The sequence below is a fragment of the Geotrypetes seraphini genome, chromosome 2 (assembly GCF_902459505.1).
Source record: "Geotrypetes seraphini chromosome 2, aGeoSer1.1, whole genome shotgun sequence".
Taxonomy (NCBI): Eukaryota; Metazoa; Chordata; class Amphibia; order Gymnophiona; family Dermophiidae; genus Geotrypetes; species Geotrypetes seraphini.
The window spans coordinates 174,824-199,615 of NC_047085.1; the positions used below are offsets into that span (position 1 = coordinate 174,824).

At 44.9% G+C, this 24,792-nt stretch overlaps 1 protein-coding gene across 1 annotated transcript in view; it reads right to left on the reverse strand.

Annotated features, from left to right (window-relative positions):
- The window catches only part of LOC117355870 (zinc transporter 2-like), a 120,479-nt gene that overhangs the window by 83,630 nt on the left and 12,057 nt on the right, over window positions 1-24,792 (reverse strand). The window contains exon 2 of the mRNA XM_033934954.1: window positions 5,693-5,901. Coding sequence (XP_033790845.1) covers window positions 5,693-5,901 — 209 coding nt within the window. The remainder of the gene's footprint in view (window positions 1-5,692; window positions 5,902-24,792) is intronic.

Sequence of the window (24,792 nt, forward strand, 5' to 3'; positions counted from 1 at the left end):
GCTTGTTAACCTTTAAGTCGCTACTTTTCAAAGTCCTAGCCTTCACTGATAGAGTTTTGATCCCTTACACCCCCTCTAGAACACTTAGATCCAATGATCAATATCTGCTGACTGTTCCTTCACTTAAAACCATTAACACATGCAGACAATACATTTTTTCAGTCATAGCTCCTCAATTATGGAATTCTTTACCCATTTACTTAAGGGAAGAATGCCACATAAATAGATTTAAATGCAAGTTAAAATGCTTTCTTTTTAAAGATGCTTTTGACTGCTAGCTCCCTTAAGTTAAGATTACACACTCTATTCAAGTTTCAAGTTTATTCATATTATTTGATTGAACGCTTTTCCAAATTACAAAGCGTTGTACAAAAGATAAAATAAGATTTAAAGAAATCACTTATACATAGTATATTAATCAAACATACAAGGGTAACTACTTTTAAAAACCACTAGAAACAATAGGAAAGTGGGGAAGAAATACAATTTTTTAAAGAAAAAGTACATAAAAGGTAAGTACATTAGGGGGGTATGAGGAAAAGGATTGCTGACAGAAGAAAGATCAAATGAGAGAGCTATTAGTAGTCTTGATTTAAGGGAGGTTGGAAACTATAAGATTTTACCGTGGAAATGAACTTTCAGTTCAAGGCTTCTGATTTCTTTTAACCCTTCCTTTTGTAGTTTCCCTTATATGTCTCATTTTCTATCAATTATTGTATTTCTATCCCTTCTTTCCTTTTGGCTCTGTCTGTCCCGTGAGTCTTGTCTATGGTATTTGCATTGTTCCCCTGTACATTGTTATAAATTATTTTAGCATTCTATATCACCTTGAATTTATGATTAGGTGATCAATCAAATTTTTAAATAAACTTGAAACTTATTAAATTCTTTAATAATTGTGTTTTATAAGAACTTAATGTAGACTTTAAACCTAAACTCAAGCTTCCTTGAATTCATATACAGTCTTCATCTCTACAAGGATGACATTGCATGCATTTATCACCCTTTCTATGATGAAGCATTTCCTCAGGGTACTCCTGAGTCTGCCCCCTTTCACTTTTATTCTATGCCTCCTCGCTCCAGAGCTTCCTTTCAATGGAAAAACTCACTTCCAATGCATGAATGTCACAGAGTTATTAAACATCTCTATCACACCTCCCCTCTTTCACTTTTCTTCCATAGATATATATTTGATAAATACTAATCCCACCCCATCCCATCTATTCTCCATCCCTGGAAGCACCTACATATATATCACATAAATTTAACTTTCAAAGATGCTGCTAACTGGATAAGTGCCCATGAGAAAGATTCAACAGCACTAACCAGAAAGGCCAAGTAGTCAGAGCCAATATCGAACAACCCTATCCAGTTACGAGATGCCACTGCATACTATATCTGTTCTAGTACCAGTCAGGATGATTAGCAGAGCGTAAGTTGCTTTCAATATCAACTCCTTTGTGATTTACGTTTTTGTGTGTCAGTGCCTAGAATTGTTGAGAATATTCATTAACACTGTCAAGTTATTGCTTGCTATCAGATTTTTCAACAGGGAGATGCACTAATATTATAATTTCCTCTGGTTTTTGAGGTTGCCTTAAGGGGGGGGGGTAACATTAGTATGTGATTGTACTGTAATTGGTAGTGTTATTCATGTATACTGTTCTGAACTATTGTGAATGTTTTACTGTTAACCACTTAGGTACAGGCAGTCTAGAAATTTTAGAAATAAATAAAATAAATAAATATTAGGGATAAAATTGTTCATTCACATTTACCACATGATGATATGAAGAATCATCATGCAATGGACCCAATCCTTATCCATAGTGTATTTTTTGCTCCTAGACATCTGCTAGAACTCAGTAGGAGTCTTCATCTAGTAGGGAACAATATGAGGACTGTTCAAAATATATCAGACTTTTATTCATAAAAAAATACTCATATTACAACAATCTTATACTAATCTCCTTCAAAGTAGGCCCCTTGGGCTGCCACACACTTCTTCCAACGGTGTCAGAAGCAACATTGGAATGCCTTTTTTGAGATTGCTCGCAATTGGTCTGTCACATTCTGCATGATGTCTTCTCTTGACTGAAATCTGGTCCCTTTTAGGGGCATTTTCAGCTTGGGGAAAAGCCAGAAGTCACACAGAGCCATGTTGGGAGAGTAGGGAGCCTGAGGAATCACAGGTGTGTTGTGCTTGACCAGGAAACTCTATATCAAATGGGCAGGTGCATTATCGCGATGGAGCTGCCAATTGCCCGCTGCCATATGTACAGCTGTTTGAATCTCATAGCGTTACAAAGGCGATGCAGAACTTCTTGGTAGTACCCCTTGGTGATAGTTGTGCCGTGTGGTGCGTACTCGTGATGAACCACACCACTGGAGTCAAAGAAGACGGTCAGCATTACTTTAACATTGCTGTGGACCTGCCTTACTTTTTTTTTGCCTCAGGGAGGTTGAATGCTTCCATTGTGATGACATCAACTTGGTTTCTGGGTCGTACCCCTAAACCCAGGACTCATCACCAGTGATCACTGTGCTGAGGAAGTTGGGATCACTGTTCACAGTCTCCAGCATGTCCTGTGCAATCTCCAAACAGAGTTGCTTCTGCTCGATCGTTAGCAGCTTTGGCACAAATTTCGCTGAAATTCTCCTGAAGCCCAAATCCTCAGTCAAAATGGAATGAACAGATCCAACGCTGATGCTCGCCTCATCTGCAAGTTCTCTGATCTCGTGATTCACTTGGTCAATGATGATCTCATTTCTTGATGTTGAGGGCCTACCAGAATGTGCTTCACTCTCCACTGATGTACGGCCATCTCTGAAGCGATTGTACCATTCCTTTATCTGTGTGAGGCCCATTGCTTCATCCCCAAAGGTCTGATGAATCTTGCGGATCATTTCCACTTGGGAATTGCCAAGCTTTACACAAAATTTAATGCAATAGCATTGTTCAACTTTTTCTGTCATTTTATAAAAAATGAAAATCCGACGACGCTCACCCATCTGTGGTCTGCCGGGGACTGACAGCTTCTGTAGGTGGTAAAAAATTCAAGCATGTGCATTAGGGTAGCCTACATACGTGCACCAAAGCACACCTCCCTAGCTTTATTTGTTTATGCATGAAAAATTAAGGTCTGGTACAAATCGGGCCTGATATTCAGAACATAGAAACATGATGGCAGATAAAGGCCAAATGGCCCCATCCAGTCTGCCCATCCACAGCATCCACTATCTCCTCCTCTTCCTATTGGCTAATGCTCTTAACATTTGCATCTCCTCTTCCTATAGGCTAAGGCTCTTTACACCTGCATTGAGATGTCAAAGAGCTTTATGGTTATAGAAACATAGAAACATGATGGCAGATAAAGGCCAAATGGCCCATCCATTCTGCTCATCCGCAGCATCCACTATCTCCTCCTCTCCCTATTGGTTAAGGCTCTTAACATTTGCATCTCCTTTTCCTAAAGGCTAAGGCTCTTTACACCTGCATTGAGATGTCAAAGAGCTTTATGGTTATAGAAACATAGAAACATGATGGCAGATAATAATAATAATAACAACTTTATTTTTAAAGTACAGTACAGGGATTCAAACAGGGATTGGACAGATTCCTGAAGGATAAAGGGATCGTGGGATACTGAGGGAGGAGCTGGGATGTAACACAAGTATAGAAAGCTAACCAGGTAATAAGTATAGAAACCCAACCAGGTTGTGCATGTGCAAGACCAGAGGGTTAGGACTTCGATGGGAAGATAGGACTTCAATGAGAAACCAAGGTGGCAAGGGAGCCCCTTCTGGTGATTCAGACAGGTCGTGACCTGTTTGGGCCGCTGCGGGAGCGGACTGCCGGGCAGGATAGACCTATGGTCTGACCCGGCGGAGGCACTACTTATGTTCTTATGTTCTTTATATACCGCCATACCACAAACAGTTCTAAGTGGTTTACAGGGGAAGAGACTGTATACAGACAGCGACATTACAGAGAAAGGCCAAATGGCCCATCCAGTCTGCCCATCCGCAGTAACCATTATCTCTTCCTCCCTCTAAGAGATCCCATGTGCCTATCTCACATTTTCTTGAATTCAGATACAGTCTTTCTCTCAAAACACAGTCATTGGTGGCAGTTGGTGGCAAAACTGGAAATTCATTGCTGGCACCATATTATCTGGTGGCCAGCATTTAATTTCAGTGTTTATTTGGGCTGGCCGAGACATAGCCAACTAAGCTGATATTCATAGACTAACATAGTAACATACATAGTAACATAGTAGATGACAGCAGATAAAGACCCGAATGGTCCATCCAGTCTGCCCAACCTGATTCAATTTAATTTTTTTTATTTTTTCTTCTTAGCTATTTCTGGGCAAGAATCTAAAGCTTTACCCTGTACTGTGCTTGGGTTCCAACTGCCGAAATCTCTGTTAAGACTTACTCCAGCCCATCTAAACCCTCCCAGCCATTGAAGCCCTCCCCAGCCCATCCTCCACCAAATGGCCATATACAGACACAGACCGTGCAAGTCTGCCCAGTACTGGCCTTAGTTCAATATTTAATCTTATTTTCTGATTCTAAATCCTCTGTGTTCATCCCCCGCTTCTTTGAACTCAGTCACAGTTTTACTCTCCACCACCTCTCTAGGGAGCTCATTCCAGGCTCATTCCAGGGAGCTCATTACCCTCTCCGTAAAGTAGAATTTCCTAACATTGCCTTTGAATCTACCACCCCTCAATCTCAAATTATGTCCTCTGATTTTACCATTTTCCTTTCTCTGGAAAAGATTATGTTCTATGTTAATACCCTTCAAGTATTTGAACGCCTGAATCATATCTCCCCTGTCTATCCTTTCCTCTAGGGCAAACATATTCAGGGCTTCCAGTCTCTCCTCATACGTCTTCTGGCGCAAGCCTCCTATCATTTTCGTCGCCCTCCTCTAGACTGCTTCAAGTCTTCTTACGTCCTTCGCCAGATACGGTCTCCAAAACTGAACACAATACTCCAAGTGGGGCCTTACCAATGACCTGTACAGGGGCATCAACACCTTCTTCCTTCTACTGGCTACGCCAACTATGTCCTAGCAGCCAAAGTTAGAGCTGCCTCACTGTCCACTTTGACAAGTTCCTGGAGTAAAAGTCCATAGTTAGTTATTGAGAAAGACATAGGGGAAGCCACTGCTTACCTTGTATCGGTAGCATGGAATATTGCTACTCCTTGGGTTTTGGCCAGGTACTAGTGACCTGATGGACCATTGATCTGACCCAGTAAGGCTATTCTTATGTTCTTATGCTCTTTAGGTGCATCTATCTAACCACTGAATATTGGCAGTGACCACCTAAGTCGTGCAACAACGAAAACACCAAAAACTTCTAGAGGAAAATAAAAAAGAATAATATTAGGACTGAATAAAGACTAAACCAAGTGATGTAAGGAGTTGGGGATGGCTATGATCTTGTAACATTTAGGTCCATGAGTGGATCGATCTGTTGAGTCTCCACTTTCTATCAATTAGGATTTCTTAAGAGATAATTCCCTAGTAAATTAATAATACTTTAGAAGTTTAAATCCACTTTTTGTGGTAGATTGTACAGTTGCCAAAGTTCTCAGGCAAGTGGTTTTTGCCTTTGAATTTGGGAGCATTCAGGTCTGGCTAAGCTGCACATCACAAATTAAAATATTCATGTGTTACCTACAACCTCTCCAATCATGAAGATGAAGCACACCATACAGGTGAAGCACAGCTTTCTTTGTGCCTGATTTTTTTCATAGTTTTCTGTGGTTGGTGATGGGCCGCCATGACAGTGCTGAGTCACCTGACACTCCAGCTCAATGGAAGTTGCACCATTGCCATTCTCAAGGGGGAACGTATGGAAGGCTTCCTTTGTCTTCATTAATACACTGAGGAAGATAAAGGAGAGAGGCAATCAGCTTAGAGAGCAAAATTTGAGAAAAGCCAGTGTAATAAATAATTATTATGATGATGATTATTGTAGGTACACCGTCAAAAGTGCGCCACCCAGTATACTTAAAACTCGTGCTCTCCAAATGTATGTATGTTTTAAGTGTACTGGGGGGGTTCCCCCAGGCCCCCCCTCAACAGAAGCATGAGGAGTTCTAAGTGAAGTGGGCGGGTTCCCCAACACACACACCCTCAGAGTGCAAACGGGTAGGCCTGATAGGCAGCGCGCATTTCTCCTATACACAAATGTCAGGGCGTGATTGTCGGCGTGCCAATGTCCAGTGCACTTTTGATGGGTCACCTTATTGTGGGCTGTGAGGAAAATATGAGCCAGTCTGATTCCTTTATTAATATGTGGGCATCCTAATTCCTATTAGCAAATCATGCATAGACATTATTGACATCATCCATGCCTCTATAGGGCCCTGGCTCACTGGTTGAGCTGCTGCCTCTTCACCCAGAGGTTGTGAGATTAAATCCCAGTGCTGCTCCTTGTGACCCTGAGCAAGTCACTTAGGCCCAAATTCTGTAACCAGCGCCTAAAGTTAGCACCTATATCGGAGGCACCCAACTAGACAGGCGCCTATCTACATTGAATAACAAACTCAGTTAAGCTCAATTAAGTCAAAATATGTAACAAGCTTCCTTTTTTCATTAGATCTATGTTATCATATTCTGTTTTGAAAACCTCTTAAAACACATTTTTTTTTTAATCATATGTGCCCTGATAGAATGCCTTATGTGATGTATTTGATCATATTTATAGCTGAGTCACTGTATTTCTTAACAGACATAGTAACATAGTAACATAGTAGATGACGGCAGATAAAGACCCGAATGGTCCATCCAGTCTGCCCAACCTGATTCAATTTAAATTTTTTTTTTTTTTTTTTCTTCTCAGCTATTTCTGGGCAAGAATCCAAAGCTTTACCCGGTACTATGCTTGGGTTCCAACTGCTGAAATCTCTGTTAAGACTTACTCCAGCCCATCTACACCCTCCCAGCCATTGAAGCCCTCCCCTGCCCATCCTCCACCAAACGGCCATACCCAGACACAGACCGTGCAAGTCTGCCCAGTAACTGGCCTAGTTCAATATTTAATATTATTTTCTGATTCTAAATCTTCTGTGTTCATCCCACGCTTCTTTGAACTCAGTCACAGTTTTACTCTCCACCACCTCTCTCGGGAGCGCATTCTAGGCATCCACCACCCTCTCCGTAAAGTAGAATTTCCTAACATTGCCCCTGAATCTACCACCCCTCAACCTCAAATTATGTCCTCTGGTTTTACCATTTTCCTTTCTCTGGAAAAGATTTTGTTCTACGTTAATACCCTTTAAGTATTTGAATGTCTGAATCATATCTCCCCTGTCTCTCCTTTCCTCTAGGGTATAAATATTCAGGGCTTCCAGTCTCTCCTCATACGTCTTCTGGCGCAAGCCTCCTATCATTTTCGTCGCCCTCCTCTGGACCGCCTCAAGTCTTCTTACGTCTTTCGCCAGATACGGTCTCCAAAACTGAACACAATACTCCAAGTGGGGCCTCACTAATGACCTGTACAGGGGCATCAACACCTTCTTCCTTCTACTGACTACGCCTCTCTTTATACAGCCCAGAATCCTTCTGGCAGCAGCCACTGCCTTGTCACACTGTTTTTTCGCCTTTAGATCTTCGGACACTATCACCCCAAGGTCCCTCTCCCCGTCCGTGCATATCAGCTTCTCTCCTCCCAGCATATATGGTTCCTTCCTATTATTAATCCCCAAATGCATTACTCTGCATTTCTTTGCATTGAATTTTAGTTGCCAGGCATTAGACCATTCCTCTAACTTTTGCAGATCCTTTTTCATATTCTCCACTCCCTCTTCAGTGTCTACTCTGTTACAAATCTTGGTATCATCTGCAAAAAGGCACACTTTTCCTTCTAACCCTTCAGCAATGTCACTTACATACATATTGAACAGGATTGGCCCCAGCACCGAACCCTGAGGGACTCCACTAGTCACCTTTCCTTCTTTCGAGCGACTTCCATTAACCATCACCCTCTGGCGTCTGTCCGACAGCCAGTTTCTGACCCAGTTCACCACTTTGGGTCCTAACTTCAGCCCCTCAACTTTGTTCAACAGCCTCCTATGAGGAACTGTATCAAAGGCTTTGCTGAAATCCAAGTAAATTACATCTAGCATATGTCCTCGATCCAGCTCTCTGGTCACCCAATCAAAAAATTCAATCAGGTTCGTTTGGCACGATTTACCTTTTGTAAAGCCATGTTGCCTCGGATCCTGTAACCCATTAGATTCAAGGAAGTACACTATCCTTTCTTTCAGCAACACTTCCATTATTTTTCCAACAACTGAAGTGAGGCTCACTGGCCTGTAGTTTCCTGCTTCATCCCTGTGACCACTTTTATGAATAGGGACCACATCCGCTCTCCTCCAATCCCCAGGAATCACTCCCGTCTCCAGAGATTTGTTGAACAAGTCTTTAATAGGACTCGCCAGAACCTCTCTGAGCTCCCTTAGTATCCTGGGATGGATCCCGTCTGGTCCCATCGCTTTGTCCACCTTCAGTTTTTCAAGTTGCTCATAAACACCCTCCTCCGTGAACGGGGCAGAATCTACTCCATTTTCTCGTGTAACTTTGCCAGACAATCTCGGTCCTTCTCCAGGATTTTCTTCTGTGAACACAGAACAGAAGTATTTGTTTAGCACATTTGCTTTCTCCTCATCACTCTCCACATATTTGTTCCCAGCATCTTTTAGCCTAGCAATTCCATTTTTTATCTTCCTCCTTTCACTAATATATCTGAAAAAATCTTTATCTCCCTTTTTTACATTTTTAGCCATTTGTTCTTCCGCCTGTGCCTTCGCCAAACGTATCTCTTTCTTGGCTTCTTTCAGTTTCACCCTGTAGTCCTTTCTGCTTTCCTCTTCTTGGGTTTTTTTATATTTCATGAACACCAATTCTTTCGCCTTTATTTTCTCAGCCACTAGGTTGGAGAACCATATCGGCTTCCTTTTTCTCTTGTTTTTATTGATTTTCTTCACATAAAGGTCCGTAGCCATTTTTATCGCTCCTTTCAGCTTTGACCACTGTCTTTCCACTTCTCTTATGTCCTCCCATCCTAACAGCTCTTTCTTCAGGTACTTTCCCATTGCATTAAAGTCCTTACGTTTGAAATCTAGGACTTTAAGTATCGTGCGGCCGCTCTCCACTTTAGCCGTTATATCAAACCAAACCGTTTGATGATCGCTACTACCCAGGTGAGCACCCACTCGAACATTAGAGATACTCTCTCCATTTGTGAGGACCAGATCCAATATCGCTTTTTCCCTTGTGGGTTCCGTCACCATTTGTCTGAGCAGAGCCTCTTGAAAGGCATCCACAATCTCCCTACTTCTTTCCGATTCCGCAGACGGAACATTCCAGTCCGCATCCAGCAGGTTGAAATCTCCCAACAGCAGAACCTCCTCTTTCCTTCCAAACTTTTGGATATCCACAATCAGATCCTTATCAATTTGCTACGATTGAGTCGGAGGTCTGTAGACTACACCCACGTAGATAGAAGTTCCATCTTCTCTTTTCAGAGCAATCCATATCGCTTCTTCCTCTCCCCAGGTCTCTTGCATTTCGGTCGCTTGGATATTGATTTTTACATAGAGAGCTACTCCTCCACCTTTATGACCATCTCTGTCCTTCCTAAAAAGATTATATCCCGGTATGTTTGCATCCCATCCATGTGATTCACTGAACCATGTCTCTGTGATAGCAACAATATCTAGATGTGCCTCTAATATCAGGGCTTGCAGATCATGAACTTTGTTGCTTAGACTGCGAGCATTTGTGGTCATTGCTTTCCAGCAATTTTTCAGCGATAATCTCCTTTTTCGTATGGATTTTTGTGTTGTTTCACTTTCCGTTGCAATACTAAGAAATGAGTTGCTGATATTGTTTACGTTGAAATCTTTACTACCATCACATCTTTTCTTTTGCCGGGGGTGGTCTCTATAATTGTCCTTCGTACATACACCACCCCCACCTTCTAGTTTAAATGCCTAGAAAAATATTGTCTAAATTTCTCTGCAAGGTTTCTTTTTCCTGCTGTAGTAATATGTAGCCCATCTGTGCAATATAGCTTCTTGTCCTTCCATGTATTTCCCCATCCTCCTATGTACCTGAAGCCTTCTTGATGACACCAGGCTCTGAGCCATCTATTAAAGTCCTCTGTGTTTTTCATTTTTTGCTCTCCTTTTCCATATGCAGGCAGTATTTCAGAAAAAGCTAAAGTCTTTACAAAAGGTTTCACGCCCTCACCAAGCTCCCGAAAAGCTTTCTGTGCTGCAAGTGTGGAGTTGTTGGCCAGGTCATTTGTTCCCAGATGGATAACAACATCAGAGTTAAAATCCTTAGTTTCTTCCTTAATTATAGTCAGTATTTGCCTGGAACTCCTGGTAGCTGAGGATCCTGGAAGACATTTCACTATTTTGGTCTCCTCGCCCTGTGTTCCAAGGTTAATGCCTCTGATGATGGAATCCCCCAACAGTAATAGTTTTCTGTTTTTGGCTTTTTTATTTGTACTTAGGGTGCGCTTGTTCTCTTGAGTTACCTTCATTGGTTCCAGTCCCACCTCCCTTCTGTTTTCCTTAGTATCTCAGTGCACTAGTGGAGCAAAGGAATTCTGTAGAGGTAATATTAGTGAAGGTGGATGTTTCTGTGTTACATGTCTCAGTCTTCCTGAGCCTACTGTGACCCATTTATTCCTGGGCTGTTTTATTCTTTGAGGTAGAGGTGGTAAGTTGGTATGATTTTGTGGAGTGATGGAAGCTGCTTTAATTGTATTCAATTCCTGTTTAAGTTTGCAGAGCTCCTCCTTAATACTGGCAAGTTGAAGACAGATGGGGCAAGCCTTAAGCCTCCAAATTAAAGAACCACAGTGATTGCATAGAATAAAGGTCATCTTGATTGGTTGTGAAGTCCTGATTATATGGGTCTCTATATATGAATAGTGGTCCCTGGGGTTGGTGGGACTATAAGTAAGACTACTAGTAAGGCAGAAATATAGGCTCTATACCACCTAAAACACAGTATTTTAAACAAAACTGCAGGTTCTATCAGTGCTACCCTAAAACACAGGATTTATAACAGGATTTTCCCTATTTTAGTCACCCTGAGCCACAGGCACCAGAAATATAGGCTCTATACCACCTAAAACACAGTATTTTAAAAAAAACTGCAGGTTCTATCAGTGCTACCCTAAAACACAGGATTTATAACAGGATTTTCCCTACTTTAGTCACCCTGAGCCACAGGCACCAGAAATATAGGCTCTATACCACCTAAAACACAGTATTTTAAACAAAACTGCAGGTTCTATCAGACATGTGCTAAATTCTCAACTTCTGATATGCCTTGAATTGTGGATGAAATAAGATGGAATATAAATATGGGATTGGATGATGACTGAGCAAAAGGTAACAGAATCATACCAGTTTTCTTCAGATTGTAAAGTCTTTGCAAATACCTAAAGGTGCTGATACTAAGTTGGTCCATTATCACTTGAAGATAGCCAGATGATTTATTTACTTTTTTTTTTGAACACTGGTTCCCAAACCTGATCCTGGAGGCACCACTCCAGCTAGCCAGGTTTTCAGGATCTCCACAATGAATATTCATGAGAGAGATTTGCATGTCCCCTCTATCTTGAACGCTTTTTCTCCTTCCTTCCTTTATTCACTTCTGAAACTATTCCCCTAATCGCCACCCTACATCTCTAAAGGTTTTCTTTTTCCTACTCATCCCTGCCTGCCACCTCTAAAGGCTTTTTCACCTCCCTACCCTAGTATTCCCCTTACCTCCTCCCTAAGTCTCTAAAGTACTGTTGAGGATTTAGAACTGGGAAGGTTAAATTGACAAGTCTCTCAATGGAAGAAAGTAAAAGGTGGAGTGTCACAAGGATCTATACTGGAGTCTGTACTTTTTATCATATTTATAAATGAACTGGAAATGGGATTGACAAGTGAGATGATCAAATTTGCAGATGACAAAATTATACATGTTAAATTGCCTGCAGACAGGAAGACCCTATTCAGGGACACCCTGCAAGAAGCACAAAAAATGTACGTCCCCAATTTCAGGAAAGGCTGCAAGAACAAGCGGTCAAAGGACCCGATTTGGATCTCAGCAGAAGTAAAGAGGGCAATAAATGACAAAAAAGTATCCTTCCGGAGATGGAAAAAGGAACCAACGGAGGAAAACCACCAGGCGCACAGGAAATGCCAAAAAGAATGCCACCGAGAGGTTAGAAAAGCAAAAGGGAAATACGAAGAGGGGCTGGCCAGGGAGGCGAAAAACTTCAAGGCATTCTTCAGTTACATAAAGGGGAAACGACCAGCGAGGGAGGAGGTGGGGCCGTTGGACGATGGGGATAGGAAGGGAGTGATTAAGGAGGATAAAGAGGTAGCTGAGAGGTTGAACACGTTCTTCTCGTCGGTTTTCACGAGAGAGGACACATCTAATATACCGGACTCAGAGGAGCTCATGAGTGGGGAACAGGCTGAAAAATTGGAACACATAGAGGTAAGTAAGGAGGATGTCCTCAAACAGATAGACAGGTTAAAATGCGGCAAATCACCGGGTCCGGACGGGATCCACCCAAGGGTTCTGAAGGAACTAAGACAGGAAATAGCGGGCACAATCCAGCATGTTTGTAACCTATCCTTGAAAACTGGAGAGGTACCAAAGGACTGGAAATTGGCAAATGTCACACCTATCTTCAAGAAGGGATCGAGGGGTGACCCTGGGAACTACAGGCCGGTGAGCCTGACTTCAATTGTAGGGAAGATGGTGGAAGCTATGATCAAGGACGGCATTTGCGAGCACATTGAAAGAAATGGTCTACTGAGAACAAGCCAGCACGGATTCTGTAAGGGAAGGTCGTGCTTAACGAACCTTCTGTACTTCTTTGAGGGAATAAGCAGTCGGGTGGACAATGGGGAACCCATCGACATCATTTACCTCGATTTTCAAAAGGCTTTCGACAAGGTGCCACATGAAAGACTGCTTAGGAAGCTGTGGAACCACGGGGTGGGAGGAGATGTGCACAGATGGATCGAGCACTGGTTGTCGGGTAGACTGCAGAGGGTTGGAGTAAAGGGCCAATATTCTGACTGGCGGGGAGTCACAAGCGGTGTGCCACAGGGATCGGTGCTGGGGCCGTTACTCTTCAACATATTTATCAATGACCTGGAAAAAGAGGCAAAGTGCGAGGTCATAAAATTTGCAGATGATACCAAACTGTGCGGCAGAGTTAGGTCCAGGGAAGAGTGTGAGGACCTGCAAAGGGACCTGGAGAAGCTGGAGGACTGGGCAGACAAATGGCAAATGCGCTTCAATGTGGAAAAATGCAAGGTCATGCATATAGGGAAAAAGAACCCGTTGTTCAACTACAAAATGGGGGGGGCATTGTTGGGAGACAGCAGACTTGAGAGAGACTTGGGTGTGCTGGTGGATGCGTCACTGAAGCCATCTGCACAGTGCGCAGCAGCCTCGAAAAAAGCCAACAGGATGCTGGGCATCATAAAGAGGGGCATCACAACCAGGACGCGGGAAGTCATCATGCCATTGTATCGAGCGATGGTGCGTCCGCATCTGGAATACTGCGTGCAGTATTGGTCGCCATACCTCAAGAAGGACATGGCGGTGCTTGAGAGAGTCCAAAGGAGAGCGACGAAACTGGTAAGAGGGCTGGAACACTGCCCATACGCCGAGAGGTTGGATAAGCTGGGGCTCTTCTCCCTGGAAAAAAGGAGGCTCAGGGGAGATATGATAGAGACCTTCAAGATCATGAGGGGCATAGAGAGGGTGGATAGGGACAGATTCTTCAGACTGAAGGGGACAACAGGTACGAGGGGGCACTCGGAGAAACTGAAGGGAGATAGGTTCAAAACAAATGCAAGGAAGTTTTTTTTCACCCAGAGGGTCGTGGACACTTGGAATGCGCTGCCGGAGGAGGTGGTCGGGCAGAGTACGGTACAGGGATTCAAACAGGGATTGGACGGATTCCTGAGGGATAAAGGGATCGTGGGATACTGAGAGAAGTATCCAGGAAATAAGTATAGAAACCCGACCAGGTCGTGCATGTGCAAAACCGGAGGGTTAGGACTTCGATGGGAAGATAGGACTTCAATGGGAAACCAGGGTGGCAAGGGGGCCCCTTCTGGTGATTCAGACAGGTGACCTGTTTGGGCCGCCGCGGGAGCGGACTGCTGGGCATGATGGACCTATGGTCTGACCCGGCGGAGGCACTGCTTATGTTCTTATGTTCTTATGTTCTTAAGAGACTGAAAGACCCGGCATCCAAATGGTACATTGAAATCTTCCGCCCAATGTATGGGCGGTGGCCAAAAAAGCAAACAGAATGCTAGGAATTATTAGGAAAAGGATGGTAAATAAGACCGAGAATATTATAATGCTTCTGTATTGCTGCATGATGATAACTCACCTTAAGTATTATGTTCAATGTTGGTAGCCATATCTCAAAAAAGATATAGTGGAATTAGACGAGGTTCAAAAAAGAGCGACCAAGATGATAAAGGGGATGGAACTCCTCTCATATGAGGAAAGACTAAAGAGGTTAGGGATCACGAATTGATCAGAGAGGGTTATCATACCGCTGTACTGGGCCATGGTACACCCCCACCTGGAATACTGCGTCCAGCACTGGTCGCCGTACATGAAGAAAGGGTCCAGAGAAGAGCGACTAAAATGATTAAGGGGCTGGAGGAGTTGCATACAGTGAGAGGTTAGAGAAACTGGGCCTCTTCTCTCTTGAAAAGAGGAGACTGAGAGGGGACATGATCGAAACATTCAAGATAATGAAGGGGACTTAGTAGATAAAGACAGGTTGTTCACCCTCTGCAAGGTAGGGAGAACGAGAGGGCACTCTCTAAAATTAAAAGGGGATAGATTCTGTACAAACATAAGGAAGTTCTGCTTCACCCAGTGGTGGAAAACTGGAATGCTCTTCCGGAGGCTGTTATAGGGGAAAACACCCTCCAGGAATTCAAGAGACAAGGGGAATTGCAAGCTATTAACGCCTGGATGAGACGATGGTGCGAAGAAGAAGGCTTTGACTTCGTGCGCAACTGGACGGCGTTCTGGGGAAAAAGCAAGTATTACAGAAAGGATGAACTACACCTCAACAAGGAAGGAGCGAGAGTATTGGCAGGCAACATGAAGAAGGCCATCGAGAAGGCTTTAAACTAAGAAATAGGGGAAAGCCGACAGTCGACCACCAGTCGATGGCACGGACGACAGGATGCCCTGATGAAGGAACCATGGGCTACTACTCATACACAGGAGGGGACGACCTCACAGCAAATAGGGAAGACAAGGTAGGAAGGAACTACTCAGATACAGGAGGGGATGACCGCACAGCAAAGATTACCATACTAGAGTCAGTGTACAAGCCCCAAACATCTCTGAACAAATCCCCCCTTCCTTCTCTTCCCACCTACTTGCCCAGGACTTTAACTCTGAACCCTTTCCAAACGTATATAAAAGTGTTCAATTGCATTGTAAAGCAGTAATACTATCCGAAACATAAATCTGTATTAATAACCAAGTTTGCAACTCCTCTCAACTGCTTCACTCTATGCAGGGCAGGATTAATTCTTCGAGGGCCCCTAGGCACACAAGTACACTGGACCCCCTGGCCCCGCCCCTACCCCACCCACGTCCCGCCTCCATTTATCTGTTTTCTTCTTTACTTCTTTATTTCCACTTGTATTTCTTTTTTTTAAATTCAAAACAAAGATTAGTATACCAGTGCACAGTTTTTCTTCTATGCAACCCCCAAACATCCCTGAACAAATCCCCCTTCCTTCCCTTCCCATCTACTAACCCAGGACTTTAACTCTGAACCCTTTCCATGCATATATGAAAGTGTTCAAATATTTGTAAAGCAGTAATACTATCCAAAATATAAGTCTATATTAATAACCAAGTTTACAACGCCTCTCAACTGCCTCATTCTACATCAACCAACTGTAACCCATATGTATATATAAACAACCAAATCTGTAACTCCTCTAGTACGTTCCACTCCATGTATGTTAACTTGTAACGAAACAACAAGGCAAGCAGTCCACCAAAGATTCCAACATGAAACAAAAGAAGATTGGCAGAAAATAAGGAGATTCTAATCAGGTTAATTCAAGGTGCTCCCAAGAACCATGCCTGATGCATTTCGCCAAACAAGGCTAGTCAACGTTAACAAAAACCCATGTCTTTCATACAAACAGAACACAGAAAACACCTTTGCCTAGTATGAAATATGTAATCACAAACTAACCTCTCTCCCTTTTACAAAACTGTAGTATGGTTTTAGCGCTAAAATAATGCTCTACAGTTTTGTAAAAGGGGGGATAAAATAGAAATATGTAAACAAAGGTTAAATAAAACCACCAAGACGGTGGACTCTGCATACAATGCAACACCACAGAAACAGCAATGCATGTCCCTAAAGCAAAAAAATAAATAAATAAATAGAAAATTTTTTTCTACCTTTATCTTGTCTGGTTTCAGCTCTCCTCATCTTCTTGTCATGCTCTAACTTTCATCTTCTGTCCTTCTGTGCCACTTCCAGAAACTGTATGCATCCCCCTTCCATCTTTCCCTTCACTCCCATTGGTCTGGAATCCATATTCTTCCATTCCCTCCTCCAATATGCTGGCATCTTTCTCCTCTCCTCTTCTTCCCTTCCCTCTCCCTCTCCCACACCCACACCCACACCCCCATGGTCTAGAATTTCACTCTCTCCTCTCCCTTCCCCCCTTCCATCAGCATCAGCCCCCTTTCTTTCCCTCCAACTCAATTCCATCCAGTATCCTTCCCCCTTTCCCTGCACACCAATTCCATCAGCATCTGCCCTCTTTCTTTCCCTTCAACCCAATTCCATCCAGTATCCTTCCCCTTATATCTCTCCCCTTCCCCTAATTCCACTAATTCCATCAACATCTGACCTTTCTCTTCTTCCACCACCCTGCCCCCTTTCTTTCCCTCCACCACCCTTCTAGGTCAGAGGGGGCCTGCTGAAGAAACAGAGGATCCGGTGTTTTGTTTTGTTTTTTCTTTGGCAACGCGGGCCCCCCAGGAAAGATTGGCAGTGCTGGGCCCCCCCTGGAAAGATCGGCAGTGCTGCCCCCCCCCCCCCCCCCGGGAGATCAACAACACCGCCCTCTCCCGGCATCGCCATCAACCAACATGAATAAGTGACGTCGGAGGGAGTGGACTGGCAGATGCAAAGAGTTGCTGCAAGGTCCCGCAATGACTGCGTCTGCTGGTCCAACCCCTCCGACGTCACTTACCTCTTCCCTGAGCAGAGCCGGCAGATGCAGTCATCATGGGACCTTGCAGCAACTCTTTCCATCTACCGGTCCACCCCCTCCGATGTCACTTATTCAGGTTGGTTGATGGTGATGCCGGGGCAGGGCAGTGTTGTCGATCTCCTGGGGGGGGGGGCCCAGCACTGCTGATCTTTCCCAGGGGGCCCACATTGCCAAGGGAAAAAACCCAAAACGAGTCCTCTGTTTCATCGGGCCCCCCTGACAACTTCGGGCCCTAGGCACATGCCTAGTTGGCCTATTGGTTAATCCTGCCCTGACTCTATGGTATCCAACTGTAACCATATGTATGTATAAACAACCAAATCTGTAACTCCTCTAGTATGTTCCACTCCATGTATGTTAATTTGCAACAAACAACAAGGCAAGCGGTTAAAACCCTTAGAGATCTTGAGCTGCTTTACCACAGGGAAGGGCGGTGCGCTGGAGCCGACACGAGGTAGAAACAGGAAAAAGGAAAGGGTGAAGCCATACACACCTAAGATGTGGATTGCAAAACTCCTAGCCCATTGAGGGACAGCTGATCCGCGAAGTTTGCGATCCCCTCTCAGGGAAAACGTGGCACCAGCAAGCACAAGCAGGAGCGCTCTGATTCAAAGTAAACATCGGTGTGATCACTGCACTAAAGAGTGAGCAAAGAGAAGAACAGAGAGCTCAGGGTCCAAACACCAAATAGTAAATCTAGAGGGCATAATTTGAGGTTATATGGAGGAAGACTTAGGAGCATTGTTAGGAAGAAAAAAAAAAAAAAAAAAAGTAGTACATCTGGCTTTAAATTCACTAATACAGAGAGCAACTAACCACTAGGGGAAGAGGAAGGGGAAGGAGATGGGACATGATATACTTCCATCCCCTTCCCCTAACTACTAAGCACAAACATTTCCCCAAAACCTCATCAACCAACAAAGTATATTGAGGGACGAAGAAGGGAAAACACCTCAAATTTTGAAGATACCGCAGCCAACTCTTTTAACAGCTAGAATAGTAAACAATTCAAAATCACCCCTTCCTAGACACAGTGAAGGAGTTTGCTCAATACATGATGTATTCCAGTCTCCAATCAGGCAGTGGAACACTCAAATGGCAGTGGCCAGAGTTCAAATCCAACTTTACACACTCATTTTCTTTGCAACAATGGTTCAAGTCCATACATTTTCCAAAGACTAAGAACCAACCAGATTGTGAGTCAATTTGGGCAAGAAAATAACTCCTATACTTGAAAAGGCAAGTCATATCTAAAAATCCACATGTAAACCGGCACCTGTGTCAAGGTGGTCCACTGCTGGTCTCTGACAGAGAAACCACCGCTTCAGCCTCCCTCCCCTCTCCACATTACCTCACCTTATCTAACTCTGAGGAGACCACAATTAAGGGGAAGGGGGAAATTCTAGACCCCGTTCAGCACACGCTGCCGTCTGTTATTTTACAAATGGGATGCCAAAAGCCTAAGTCAGTACAAGTCAGGAAGGGAGATATACGGGCTCTGGCGAAAAAAGCAGCTGCTCCCAGGAAATCTCTACAGCAACCGGGCACAGTTTGACTCAAACAAGACCCGCCCATCTCCAATCCGAGCTGCTAGCACGTCCAGTATCATAAGAACATAAGAATTGCTGTTGCTGGTCTATCATGCCCAGCAGTCTGCTTCCACAGCAGCCCTTAGATCAAAGACCAGTGCCTTAACTGAGTCTAGCCTTACCTGCGTACATTCTGGATTATCAAGAACTTGTCTAACTTTGTCTTGAATTGCTGGAGGGTGTATCCAGGAAGGTTCTACAATGACTGCGTCTACAGGCTCTGCTCCAGACGAAGTAAGTGACGGAGGGGGATGGATTCACAGACGCAGTCATCGCGGGACCTTCCTGAAGCAGAGCCGGCCACGTTGATGCTAGGGGGGGCATGTTGTGTTGCCATTGATGCCAGAGGGGGGCCCGCTGGGGAGGAGGCCCATCGCCGTTGCCATTTGGGAAAAACAAATTGGCAAGGTGAGTCGACGATTTGCCCTCCTTCAGCGGGCCCCCCTGTCAATTGTGGGCCCTAGGCACGTGCCTACTGGGCCTACCCATTTATCCGGCCCTGTTCCCCCCCCCCCCATCACAAGCCATTCATTTATATGAAAATTACTGAAGCTTACAAACAAACATATGAGTATGAGAATAAAAATAAATCTTAGAACCAATAAAAGATCCAAAAGCCAATCAAAGATCCAAAAGCTTCTTGTACACAGAAATGAGAGAATCTTGGTGAAGGTACAGAGACCTCCAAGTGTCCTGTACACAGGAACACGGGTGAACACAAATGAGAGCATCATCGTATAGCGCAGAGACCCCCATGGGTCCCGTACGCAGGAACACCTGTGAACATAAATGAGAGCATCATCGTATAGCGCAGAGACCCCCATGGGTCCCGTACGCAGGAACACGTGTGAACACAAATGAGAGCATCATCGTATACCACAGAGACCCCCAGAGACCCCCATGGTTCCCGTACACAAGAACACATGTGAACATAAACGAGAGAATCTTAGTACAGAAATAGAGACCCCCATGGGTCCCGTACGCAGGAACACGTGTGAACACAAATGAGAGCATCATCATATAGCGCAGAGACCCCCATGGGTTCCGTACGCAGGAACATGTGTGAACACAAATGAGAGCATCATCGTATAGCGCAGAGACCCCCATGGGTTCCATACACAGGAACACGTGTGAACACAAATGAGAGCATCATCGTATAGCGCAGAGACCACCATGGGTCCCGTACGCAGGAATACGTGTGAACACAAATGAGAGCATCATCATATAGCGTAGAGACCCCCATGGGTCCCATACGCAGGAACATATGTGAACCAAATAAGAGAATCAAATTACAGACACAGAGACCCCCATGGTTCCCATACACAGGAACACGTGTGAACACAAATGAGAGAATCATAGTACAGACACAGAGACCCCCAAGGGTCCCATATGCAGGAACACGTGTGAACACAAATGAGAGCATCATCGTATAGCGCAGAGACCCCCATGGGTTCCGTACGCAGGAACACATGTGAACACAAATGAGAGCATCATCGTATAGCGCAGAGACCCCATGGGTCCCGTACACAGGAACACATGTGAACACAAATGAGAGAATCTTAGTACAGACACAGAGACCCCATGGGTCCCGTACGCAGGAATACGTGTGAACACAAATTAGAGCACCATCATATAGCGCAGAGACCCCCATGAGTCCCGTACGCAGGAACACATGTGAACACAAATGAGAGAATCATAGTACAGACACAGAGACCCCCATGTGTCCCATACACAGGAACACGTGTGAACACAAATGAGAGCATCATCATATAGCGCAGAGACCCCCATGGGTCCCGTACGCTGGAACATGTGTGAACACAAATGAGAGCATCATCGTATAGCGCAGAGACCACCATGGGTCCCGTACGCAGGAATACGTGTGAACACAAATGAGAGCATCATCATATAGCGCAGAGACCCCCATGGGTCCCATACGCAGGAACATATGTGAACCAAATAAGAGAATCAAGGTACAGACACAGAGACCCCCATGGTTCCCATACACAGGAACACGTGTGAACACAAATGAGAGAATCATAGTACAGACACAGAGACCCCCAAGGGTCCCATATGCAGGAACATGTATGAACACAAATGAGAGCATCATCGTATAGCACAGAGACACCATGGGTCCCGTACACAGGAACACATGTGAACACAAATGAGAGAATCTTAGTACAGACACGGAGACCCCATGGGTCCCGTACGCAGGAATACGTGTGAACACAAATGAGAGCATCATCATATAGCGCAGAGACCCCTATGAGTCCCGTACGCAGGAACACATGTGAACACAAATGAGAGAATCATAGTACAGACACAGAGACCCCCATGGGTCCCATACACAGGAACACGTGTGAACACAAATGAGAGCATCATCATATAGCGCAGAGACCCCCATGGGTCCCGTACGCTGGAACATGTGTGAACACAAATAAGAGCATCATCGTGTAGCGCAGAGACCCCCATGGGTCCCATACGCAGGAACATATGTGAACCAAATAAGAGAATCAAATTACAGACACAGAGACCCCCATGGTTCCCATACACAGGAACACGTGTGAACACAAATGAGAGAATCATAGTACAGACACAGAGACCCCCAAGGGTCCCATATGCAGGAACACGTGTGAACACAAATGAGAGCATCATCGTATAGCGCAGAGACCCCCATGGGTCCCGTACGCAGGAACACCTGTGAACACAAATGAGAGAATCTTAGTACAGACACAGATACCCCCATGGCTCCCATACGTAGGAACACGTGTGAACACAAATGAGAGAATCATAGTACAGACACAGAGACCCCCATGGATCCCGTACATAGGAACACATGTGAACACAAATGAGAGCATCATTGTATAGCGCAGAGACCCCCATGGGACCTGTACGCAGGAACACGTATGAACACAAATGAGAGAATCATAGTACAGACACAGAGACCCCCATGGGTCCCGTACACAGGAACACGTGTGAACACAAATGATAGCATCATCGTATAGCACAGAGACACCATGGGTCCCGTACACAGGAACACATGTGAACACAAATGAGAGAATCTTAGTACAGACACGGAGACCCCATGGGTCCCGTACGCAGGAATACGTGTGAACACAAATGAGAGCATCATCATATAGCGCAGAGACCCCTATGAGTCCCGTACGCAGGAACACATGTGAACACAAATGAGAGAATCATAGTACAGACACAGAGACCCCCATGGGTCCCATACACAGGAACACGTGTGAACACAAATGAGAGCATCATCATATAGCGCAGAGACCCCCATGGGTCCCGTACGCTGGAACATGTGTGAACACAAATAAGAGCATCATCGTGTAGCGCAGAGACCTCCATGAGTCCCATACACAGGAACACATGTGAACACAAATGAGAGCAACAACATATAGCGCAGAGACCCCCATGGGTCCCGTACACAGGAATATGTGTGAACACAAATGAGAGCATCATCGTATAGCGCAGAGACCACCATGGGTCCCGTACGCAGGAATACGTGTGAACACAAATGAGAGCATCATCATATAGCGCAGAGACCCCCATGGGTCCCATACGCAGGAACATATGTGAACCAAATAAGAGAATCAAGGTACAGACACAGAGACACCCATGGTTCCCATACACAGGAACACGTGTGAACACAAATGAGAGAATCATAGTACAGACACAGAGACCCCCAAGGGTCCCATATGCAGGAACATGTATGAACACAAATGAGAGCATCATCGTATAGCACAGAGACACCATGGGTCCCGTACACAGGAACACATGTGAACACAAATGAGAGAATCTTAGTACAGACACAGAGACCCCATGGGTCCCGTACGCAGGAATACGTGTGAACACAAATGAGAGCATCATCATATAGCGCAGAGACCCCTATGAGTCCCGTACGCAGGAACACATGTGAACACAAATGAGAGAATCATAGTACAGACACAGAGACCCCCATGGGTCCCATACACAGGAACACATGTGAACACAAATGAGAGCATCATCATACAGCGCAGAGACCCCCATGGGTCCCGTACGCAGGAATACGTGTGAACACAAATGAGAGCATCATCATATAGCGCAGAGACCCCCATGGGTCCCATACGCAGGAACATATGTGAACCAAATAAGAGAATCAAATTACAGACACAGAGACCCCCATGGTTCCCATACACAGGAACACGTGTGAACACAAATGAGAGAATCATAGTACAGACACAGAGACCCCCAAGGGTCCCATATGCAGGAACACGTGTGAACACAAATGAGAGCATCATCGTATAGCGCAGAGACCCCCATGGGTCCCGTACGCAGGAACACCTGTGAACACAAATGAGAGAATCTTAGTACAGACACAGATACCCCCATGGCTCCCATACGTAGGAACACGTGTGAACACAAATGAGAGAATCATAGTACAGACACAGAGACCCCCATGGATCCCGTACATAGGAACACATGTGAACACAAATGAGAGCATCATTGTATAGCGCAGAGACCCCCATGGGACCTGTACGCAGGAACACGTATGAACACAAATGAGAGAATCATAGTACAGACACAGAGACCCCCATGGGTCCCGTACACAGGAACACGTGTGAACACAAATGATAGCATCATCGTATAGCACAGAGACCCCCATGGGACCTGTACGCAGGAACACGTGTGAACACAAATGAGAGAATCTTAGTACAGACACAGGTACCCCCATGGGTCCCATACGCAGGAACACGTGTGAACACAAATGAGAGCATCATCGTGTAGCGCAGAGACCCCCATGGGGCTCCCATACGCAGGAACATGTGTGAACACAAATGAGAGAATCTGAGTACAGACACAGAGACCCCCATAGGTCCTGTACACAGGAACATGTGTGAACACAAATGAGAGCATCATCGTATAGCGCAGAGACCCCCATGGGATCTGTACGCAGGAACACGTGTGAACACAAATGAGAGAATCTTAGTACAGACACAGAGATCCCCATAGGTCCTGTACACAGGAACATGTGTGAATACAAATGAGAGAATCATAGTACAAACTGAGACTCCCATGGGTCCTGTACACAGGAACACATGTGAACACAAATGAGAGCATCATCGTATAGCGCAGAGACTCCCATGCGATCTGTACGCAGGAACACGTGTGAACACAAATGAGAGAATCTTAGTACAGACACAGGTACCCCCATGGGTCCCATACGCAGGAACACGTGTGAACACAAATGAGAGCATCATCGTGTAGCGCAGAGACCCCCATGGGGCTCCCGTACGCAGGAACATGTGTGAACACAAATGAGAGAATCTGAGTACAGACACAGAGACCCCCATAGGTCCTGTACACAGGAACACGTGTGAACACAAATGAGAGAATCATAGTAAAGACTGAGACCCCCATGGGTCCCGTACACAGGAACACGTGTGAACACAAATGAGAGCATCATCGTATAGCGCAGAGACCCCCATGGGATCTGTACGCAGGAACACGCGTGAACACAAATGAGAGAATCTTAGTACAGACACAGAGATCCCCTTGGGTCCATATGCAGGAACACGTGTGAACACAAATGAGAGCATCATCATATAGCGCAGAGACTCCCATGGGATCTGTACGCAGGAACACATGTGAACACAAATGAGAGAATCGTAGTACAGACACAGAGACCCCCATGGGTCCAGTACACAGGAACACGTGTGAACATAAATGAAAGAATTTTAGTACAGACACAGAGACCCCCATGGATCTCGTATGCAGGAACACATGTGAATACAAATGAGAGAATCTTAGTGCAGACACAGAGACCCCCATTGGTCCCGTACGCAGGAACACGTGTGAACACAAA